The 9,973-nt window shown below is 42.7% G+C and overlaps 1 protein-coding gene across 1 annotated transcript; it reads right to left on the bottom strand.

The window, feature by feature from the left end:
- Positions 1-647: 647 nt before the first annotated feature.
- hoxb9a (homeobox B9a) lies at positions 648-9,963 on the bottom strand (the record flags this gene model as incomplete). The annotated part of the gene is given in 2 exon segments (XM_034232832.1): positions 648-1,378; positions 9,523-9,963. Coding segments are annotated over 2 exon segments (677 nt in total), but the record flags the coding sequence as incomplete, so codon positions are not given.
- Between the last annotated feature and the right edge of the window lie 10 nt (positions 9,964-9,973).

Raw genomic sequence — 9,973 nt, 5'->3', positions numbered from 1 at the left:
GTCATGTGGGTATATATTAATGCTGCCCGTTATGGGCACAAGCAATTTTCAACCCATTTATTAATTATATGTTTAAATGTGAGTGTTTCCTATCCCCTAAACCTCCAGGGATGTACACAGTTTAATACTGGCAACTTCTTATTATGGGAAATATGAAAACGTCTTTTAAAACTACAACTCCCAGTAGAGACGTGCCATAGAGCTTGTTGCGAAACACACAATAGCCAGCATGTGTAGTTCTGGGGACGGGGTGGGGGAGGGGGGGACGCGGTGGACCCGTTCAAATCCAGTTTTGGACAGTCTGCCGTGGTTCCATCCCATTTCAAGTGCTGTGGTCGACGCTCGGCGTAACCCTCGGCGCACACTCAAACATCCAATCACAGAGCTTGAGGACTATCACGGGGTTTGTCAAGCGAAGCGGAGAGAATACTTACTTCCGGGTGTAAAATTCTCTAAAGCAAATTAGCTGCTGCGACCCTCGGTCCTGACGGACTCCAACTTGTGTTTATTAATCAAACAAATAAATAAAAACAAGGATAATTATCTGTTATTGTTGAGTAAATAACAGTGTGTGGTTTAGAAAATAATACAAAATTAGAAGGAAAAAACGATGAAACAATACAGATTTCAGTATTCTGAGCCCCTACTCTCCCCATAACTGACGGCAACAAATGTCCTACATTATTCAATTAAAATAAAGAAGTAAAAACAATAAGTGTGGCTTGATATTGAGTAAGAAAAAGGTTGATAAACGCTGTGAGAATGGATCTTCAGGAAGCATTCGCTCGCGATCATCAAGTCGTCTACAACATACGTTTAGGGAGCTATATAGAAGCCTATATGGACATCCCGGAAAGTTGAAAATGTACGCTAAGGGCCCCCCCCTTGCGTTGGAAAAAGCCGACACAGGGGACTTAACGTCAACATAGGCCGACCTGGGAGTGAGGGACGTGTTGGTTTACGAGCTTCCACAAGTGTGTGTGTGTGTGTGTGTGTGGTGGGTGTGTGTGTGTGTGTGTGTGTGTGTGTGTGTGTGTGTGTGGTGTGTGTGTGTGTGTGTGTGTGAGTTTGCGGTTAGAGACATAAGCAATATGGGACTTTATGTTGGTTGTATGCGTGCGTCATCGCCACTGAGAGTCCCGCTAGTCCTTGGGATGGTCCTTGCTCTGTTTCTTCATTTTCATCCTCCGGTTCTGAAACCAGATCTTCACCTGCCGCTCTGTCAGGTTGAGTGCTCTTGCCACCTCATGCCGCCGGTCCCGCGTGAGGTACATGTTGAACAGGAACTCCTTCTCCAGCTCGAGCGTCTGGTATTTGGTGTACGGGCATCGCTTCTTCCGGGAGGAGCGTGCATGTAGCCAGTTTACCGAAGGGTCAGCTAGAAAAAAAAGACAAGAGGAAGAAGCAGAAAATGTAATAAAGGTCTCCAATCCTGTCTTTGGAGGGTTTATAACCATATTCCCTCTGTGCGTAAAGGCTTCACTCGGAACACCCTGACTCTGCAATTGACACTGTGGTGTATGAACTAGTTTTATGGTGAAAAAAGCAGTAATTTGACACAAGGTGGTTTTTTGAGACTGCCATGGAGGACAGACGGCTTCACCCAACCGTACAGTCCAGCTGAAAAGCACATGGACACATGAACATGAACAACATCTTCATAAAGAGGGACTTTCACAAAATGGGCCATTGAATAACAAACACACTTCAAACCCCCTACTGATCGTTTTTTTGTTTTATTCATTACAAATCATTAGAACTTAGACGGCACTATAGCTCTGAAAGCCGGTTTCTGACCTTAGAAAATTACACCAATTTAATTTCGAATTTAAGTACAATTATTAAAAAGCAAAACCAATCTATTGCTACCTCTTTTAAGGTGACCTTCATTGCATGACTATGAGAACAGGTGATACCATACGAATGATGGCAGGATCATTGTGTGGTTACTTGATAAATCCCATTTAACCACAGAAAAAATGGAGGATGCAAATCAGAGAAAATGTTTTACAGGCCTACTATTTTTTTTTTTTTCTTTTGCATCAGAAAAATAATCATCTTGTAGCTCAGCACACTGTGCTGCCTCACTCTTAATCTCTACTAAATTAATAAACAGAAATGTATGGCCCTGATGGGAACAGACAACAAAATATGTCTTGCCTGCATCCTTTGTCTTTCATTAAACTTATAGAGACTTTATAACTACATACTCAAATCAAAAACAGGAGGAGTTATAATTTAGTTCTGTCAATATTAGAATAATTAAATTCAGAGACTTAGTGTTCCATTTTTTATTTTATTCTCATCAAAACTCTGAAAGCTCCAACTGGGCACAATATTGTTGAATTGTGCATTTGAGATTTGAATAACAGCATTGTAAATGCATAAATGAGGCTCCTAAATTGGCTGTTCTTCATTTTCGGCGGAGAGAAAGCTTTGAATTATCGCTTTGATTCTTTTTTCATCTGTCTCTATTTCTTTCTTTCTTGCAATTATCTAGTTTGCCAGACTTGTAATTAGCAGAGGCTTGTTGTTTGGATGCATGGCTCTGGTTTAGAGGGCTGAAGCTATCTGCTCTTCCCCTCTGCAAAGCACCAGGTTCTCAACTTGAGGCAGCGTTAAGACACAGTTGGCCATCACAGACTCCTAAAAAATCCATCATGAATGACAATGGCAGTTTCCATGCCTTTACACTATCTTGCAAATATAATCAGTTAAGTTCAAACCTGAGCATAGACGTTTATTTTCCCTGCTATATTTAGCAACATTTGAAAAGACCAGATCTGCTTCTGATTCATTTGCACTCACACCTCTTCTAAATAAAACCCTTAACAATGAGCAATCCTTCGCTGTGGTCAGGTCAGGATCCTCCACTCAATCACAACAGTCAGGCCAACCAAGCACCAGCTACAGTTTCTAAAATAAAATAAATAAATGCAATGCAATGCGAAACATCTCTGCCTTTTCATTAGCCAGAACTAGTTCTTACATTTTAGTTGCTGTTACAAAAGCTTAAATACCATCTCCTATGAGAAACAGCAGTAAGGGGCAGCGTGCAAAGCAAGACCACAATGGAATGACTTTCTTTAAATCTACTGTTTCTGCATTTCTGATGTCAGCAGTATAATTCCAAGTCGTTGTCCACCACCCAAATGTGACTAAAAGAGGATTAGGGTTGGTTTAGGGTTCGGGAAGAGCACTGGATTTATGTTGAGTCATTGGCTGTCTACCAGAGGCAGTGTAAGTCCCAATGAACGAAACACAGCACTCGTGCAGTCTAATCATCATGCTAATTTTGGGGATATGACTTCCATCAAAGTCAGTTTGGGTGACATTGGGCCCAAAAAAGCATCTCATTGTTGCTTTAAACTGCAACAAGTTGGCGTTAAGGAGGTTTCCTTCCCTTATGTAAAATACATCTTTAGTTAACTGGCCTAAAATGGCAGAAAGGATGACCCTATGACATGTGAGTGATGTCATGGGAAAAGCCTGAACTTCAGCGACTTTTGATGACAAGAGAAAAGCTTTAAAGTCACATGTGTCTTTTCTTGAGAAGTCTCTGCTCTAACTTACATTATCATATTCCAGTGGAGGCTTCATACTGTATGTCAATTTCACTAGAAATATTTGAAAACTGTGACAGTTCTTCTTGGTGTCATGCCAAGAAGATTGACATAATAAAAGCAGATGGCATTCATAATGGTTCCCAGTTGTGGACAAAGAACTGTTTTGTGTGGCGCTAAGACATGTTAGCTTTATGTTTGATGAAGTACATTAGCATTTAATGTTTGACATGCAACCTTTACACCAGGAAAATACTAAGATTTAAAGAAAGGAATCATGGAAAATGGAAAACTTGTTAAAAGATAAAATGATGATATACTAAGTTTCCGCTTGATGATCAAATGTTTGACCTTTTCAGTCCAAACTGAGTAATGGTAATAATGGAAATACCACATCTGATCCATCACCAAAATGTAATTTATGAGCTGGTTACCAAACTGAACCAACGCAACTGTCTCATACATCTCCTAGAATTCCATAAACTGTCGTCACTGGACATTTATTTCCATGTTTATAAAACTTAGAGTTCTGCTCAACGCCATTTGAAATGATCAAATAAGATGAATAAGGATCATGGTTGAAAAGGTATGACATCGCTATTTAAGATGTACAAAACAAACTATGTGGGGTGAAAAATGTTGGTGTTCTACGTAGATGTGAACAAACCAAAGCAATGAAAGTCCTACCTGATTTAAAAGACGTGTTGCTAACCCTTGATTAAATTACTTAGTAGGCTATCAATTGTAACAAGGCCTTGAGAGGTTTGCAGAATCTGTGAGCGTAATCTCTTCTTCTGGTTTTTCTGTAAATCATATTCAGAAGTTGGTTACAGAAGAATATCTCAAAGACTTCCATTGATGTTCTCGGAGTCACCCGACCTGTTCCTTTGGGGATCTGACAGAATATATCCTCCCTGTGTTAATAACAGCAGCCCATTAGTTAGCGGCCATCACCAGTAAATATGTCCTTAATACCCTCTGAAATCAATTCCCTGCAACATGGCCCGCATGTTAAGCTTCGATTTCATCTCAGGGCAGAATAATGCCTGCTGGAGAGGTGAGAAGGGGGTGGGGTGTGCAGCGCTTTTGTCACACCGTAAAGTGGGTGCTTTGCATTCCTCGGGTGTATAATCACCTCCAGGATCATCCATTACCTCCGGAGCTGTGCCGCGACCATGGCTGTCACTCGGGATGACAAACCGGCGTGGGGGGGGGGGGGGGGGGGGGAGAGGGTGCTGCTGGTGATGGTGGATGGCATTGACTTGTTTCTCCAAGTTGCAACAGTAAAGATGTGGACAGATGAAAAGAAGCATATGGGTGGGGGTTTATCGTTTGTACAGTCCTAGCTTGAAGTTGTCTTCAGGCTACAGCCTTGTATCTGCTGGGATGCCACTTGGACAATCATGGACGAAAAGATAACAAATCGTGTTAAGCTACGACCCTGCGGCACGATGTGTTCAATTGTAGGCCAATGTGTGTCTTTGCTTGTGTGTGTGTGTGTGTGTGTGTGTGTGTGTGTGTGTGTGTGTGTGTGTGTGTGTGTGTGTGTGTGTGTGTGTGTGTGTACACCATGATGAATGCTGCTTGCATTGAAACAGTATCCGAAGACTAATATCACATCCCATCTCTTTCTCCCTCCCTGAGCAATTTCCCCCTAATAGTTCCAGAAATTGACCTCTCATATATCCCAAAGGCACGTTATTACATTTCCAGAAGCCGTATTTTATTCCCCACCAACCCCAACCCTTGCACCCCGCCTCGCCCAGCCACCAACAGCAACACGCCAATTAATGGGGTTCTTCACCCGGCGTTATAACTTAATAAACTTCAGGGGTAATAACTTTCTCGTGCTGGCCGGCAGCGGCAGCGGCAGCACAAAGGCTGAAGTGTAATCTTGTAGTTTATTCTGGATGGCCGCCCAGCACCAGTCACACAAAGAGAATCTGTAGCTGGATGCCAGCGTTGACTGGATGTGATGTTTGGAAAGGTACGATTGCACTGATGTTATTCAAACCGCAGACAGTTTGAGTACCTGAGGGAAACTCTGCCTACAGTTATGCTCCAACATGCAGATACTAATCATTTCTCAGTCTTGAATGGAAAGAGCATCGGATACAACTTGTTTCAAAGTTCAGGGTGGATATTGCCACTTGTACCCATTACTAGATGTTGCTGATCTTAGGATCCTTCACAGTGCCCTCCTCAAATGAAAAGTTCTGAATAAGGAAGCATTACGTTTCATCGTGGATACAATTGTTATTCTGCTATTAATGTTTCCCTTTTGGCAACATATATGAGCTAACACATATATATATATATATGCAATATATAACGTGATAATCTAGGATTTTGGCTAGCTGCTTCCTGTTTCCAGTCCTTGAGGTAAATTAAGCTACATACTGTACTTACTGTACAGACATTAGAGTTGCATCAATCTTTCCCCAGAATCTCAGAAAGTTAACTAGCACACCAACACAAATGTCAAACGATTCCGTTAACAAAGATCAAAACAGCCATTGGTTTACTCAACCGTCATAATGGCTGATAGCATTCTGTCATTGCAACACAAATAAATCAATCCCAACACAACCAATTGAAATCCTCTTCATAATATGTCCAATTAAATTCCTTTGAAGGAGACAATTCATATTTACACAAGACACAGGAAAAAAAATCCCCCTTGTAGGATTTATAAATAATGTCCTTCTTCCATACTAACCTAAGCTTGTACTAACCGTTATTTATCCCGGTGTTCTTATAGTAACCATTCAGTGAAGATACTTAGGGTTAGAGCAAGGGTGATTTTATTTCGCCTGCATAGAGAAATATTGGGCCCCATAGAAAATGGCTGCCTTGTGAACAAAAGAAACTGGACTGGCTGCAGCTCCCCTAGTGGCGGCACACTGTACAACAAACAACAAACCACAAGAAAGAGAAACTTCCTCTAATTGAAAATACTCTCAGTTCTGCCTGTTTGAACATCAGAGTCCATTACAGACAAGACTTCATTACCACCGAGCAGACTGAAACACAGTGATGATACACACTGGAGGCTCTGATGGATGGCCTGCTTACATGCTGTAATAAGGCTGTGTGTGTGTGTGTGTGTGTGTGTGTGTGTGTGTGTGTGTGTGTGTTGTGTGTGTGTGTGTGTGTGTGTGTGTGTGTGTGAGAGTGTGTGTATTGTGTGTGTGTGTGTGTGTGTTTATGTGTGTGTGTGTGTGTGTGTGTGAGTGTGAGTGTGTGTGTGTGTGGAGAGAGCGTGTGTGTGTGTGTCATGTGTGTGTGTGTGTGTGTGTGTGTGTGACGAGTGTGTTTGTGTTGTGTGTGTGTGTGTGTGTGTGTGTGTCTGTGTGTGTGTGTGTGTGTGTGTGGTGTGTGTGTGTGTGTGTGTGTGTGTGTGTGTGTGTGTTGTGAGTGTGAGTGAGTGTGTGAACAGGGAGAGAAACTGGGAGCTAGAATAGTGTGTGTGCCAGTGTTGCTATTACGTGTGTAGCTCTATACGTGATAGTATCTGCGAAACTTTATGTAGGCTACCATCAGAGCCAGAATAATTCAAATAGTTTTAAACTTGGTGCTTTGGATATAATGTGTGTTCTATCAGTGATGATGAATTGCATTTTGCACACGTTTTTTGTTGTTGTTTGCTTTAAACCTGTATTTAATAACACATGCAAACATTGTGAATAACGTTTTAAAAAGCCAAAGTATCTTTCCCTCTACAGCTGTGTGTCTCTCTGTGTGTGCGTGTATGTGTCGCAAGTGTGTGTGTGTGTGTGTGTGTGTGTGTGTGTGTGTGTGTGTGTGTGTGTGTGTGTGTGTGGTGTGTGTGTGTGTGTGTGTGTGTGCTTTTGTGAGTGTGTGTGTAGTATTTGCAATTTGTATTCCCCTGTAAGGCCAAACGGTCAGGTTTACAGACGCATGGATCAGAGTCCTCCGACACAAAGTAGATTTATGGGGCGGGATTAGAGGAGGGAAACAGAGCCCTTCACATGCTGGCTTGCTTAGGGAAATAAATAAGAAATAGGCCGACATAAAAAAATATCAAATGAATATCTTTCCAGGGAGCCTTTTTCTGTCCCGCCCAAAATAAGTCAAGAAGGTTTGGAAAATACCTCCAAACCGAGCCAGCACATGATGGATATAATGTTGCTGTTAGCGGGTGCAGACAGAACAAACCCGGGTTATATGGAGAACCTCCGCGGCTCTACATCAGGATGACTGCTACTTAATGACAGGTCCAATATTATTATTATTACTGAGTGAACAGATGAGTAAAACAGCAAAGGCGGCTGCATGACCCGCAGCCTACAGACTAACACCAAGCTGAATTAGTGTATTGAAGTCAAACTGCCGCCTTCACATAAATAATGAACCCCCTTATTTTATAAACAATAACCGAACTTCGAAGGTTGCAATAGGCTACATTTCGTAACAGTGAATACAAATATGAGTTTTATTTGATCACATAATTCAAAAAAACACAACATAATTCACAATTGTACAGCTACAAACTGCGTAAATATGGCCCTACGGGCGATTATAATCGTATATCTTGGCCTCGGCACTATCTACAAATAATCTGCTCTTCACTTCCTGACAGTGACAGACGTCCCGACTGCCTGATTGCTATATCATTTTTAGGACAGCCCATGCATATAGCTGACATACATTTAATAGTTTCAGCTGATGGAGATGTTTGACATTGACGGGAACAAAGCGTTGTCCTTTTATGTTTGCATTTCTTTGCTTCAGAATAGTGACAATACAACAGAAATATGAAGAATAATCCCAGCACCCCTCCTCTCAAGAATATGGGAAATGACAAAGCAGTTGATTGCAGAATGATTATCAAGGCAGTATGGCCTTTCAAAAGCATAACTAGGCTACATAGCATATTAAATACCGCGTCACATGGTTACCCTAGCCTGTAAAGAGAAACCGCGGCCTGCATGTCCATGGTGACGGCAGTAAAGCTCTGGAGCTCATGTCTCCAGACATCGCTTCTGACTTCAGTGCATATGTGGTGCGAGTGAGCAGTGGATATGGAGCAGGAGGCCTACAGCTCGAAAAGGTCTGATTTGTTTGTTCCAAAAGGGATTTACACAGTGTGACTGACGCGAGGAGCTTTAATACGCAATGGCGCGCGGACACAAACTCATGTGCGACACAGAGAGATTAATAAAGCCCTGCGACCTACAACCCACCTGCAGTAAAACCCTAAAGTAAAATGCAAAATCAAATCCGAAGCACCATCCCACTTGAAGCTGTTTCAGCAATACACATGCCCTGAGCAATTACCTTTTCACGATAGCTCATAATCAAACAATGATTGTTTTTACACAAGCTGTAATTCCAATTAAATGTATATATTCTCTGCTCATGAAGATATAAATCCATATGTTTTTTGTTGACACTTTCCAAACTCACCATCAAGATACTATCAAATCATCAATTATTTTTAAACTGGCATATTGTTGCAAAACAGCGTGAATCGTATTATTAAGAAATGCAATGCAAGTATCCTCTGAACACACCATCCAACTGTGTTATGTTTAGGGTTAGGTTAAGTTAAATAATATAGTAACCGGTTCTAGTTATTGTAGCCTACTAGTTTTAATTAGGCCTACTTAGCAAGTTGTCCACTTATTGTGTCCACCTCTTATATGTTTTTTGTAGCTTCCACAGTATTGCGCAGGGACCAGAACAGAGATTGGTTTAGTGACGCTACATAATACAGTTAATATTGTTAATAGGCTATCAAGAGTAAACCGTTACTGCAGGAGCCTGCTGCTAACACAGGGATGATCCGGGCTAAATATCTCAGTACATTTAGGAGAGCAGAAGGTGGGGGCACTTTGGCACTCCGGCTCTTTGTTCTTGTTTTATGGCGGCATTAAAAACATTTACAATCTCCCTCTCTCGTTTCCGCTCTCTCCTGCCTGCTTTAATAACTTACTTTGATCCGGGACGTCTTTGTCCTCACTCGCATCACAAATGTCCTTATTTTCTTCGAAACCTGCTCTCGGGATGGCAGCCGGATGGAGATTTAGCTCGCGCGCGGCCGTGGACGCAGACTCCAGGATGTACGTGGTGGTCTCCTGCTGGATCTGTCCGCTGAGTTTAGTCGGGATCTCTCCACCGTGGTGTCCGAGCTGAGGCTCCAGCTTGACCTGCCCCGCCTGGCCCTGCCCCGGGACAGCCTCGGAGCCGCGCGGCGCGCAGTCCAGCCATGAGCGGAGGTAGCGTGTGTCCGCGGCGGGCACGTGCTGGGCTGGGATGTACGGGTGGTAGACGGTTGGGAGGCCGCTGGCCCCGTGATGCGGGCTAAACGGGCTCCAGGAGGAAGAGAAGACCGGGTGCTTCGGCTGGAAGCTGCAGGACGGGTAGGACTCCGGGTGGGGTGCTCG

Source organism: Gymnodraco acuticeps, unplaced genomic scaffold (assembly GCF_902827175.1).
Source record: "Gymnodraco acuticeps unplaced genomic scaffold, fGymAcu1.1, whole genome shotgun sequence".
NCBI classification, from domain to species: Eukaryota; Metazoa; Chordata; class Actinopteri; order Perciformes; family Bathydraconidae; genus Gymnodraco; species Gymnodraco acuticeps.
Note: the sequence above shows the minus strand (reverse complement) of the source record. Positions and strands in the feature narration are given on the sequence as shown.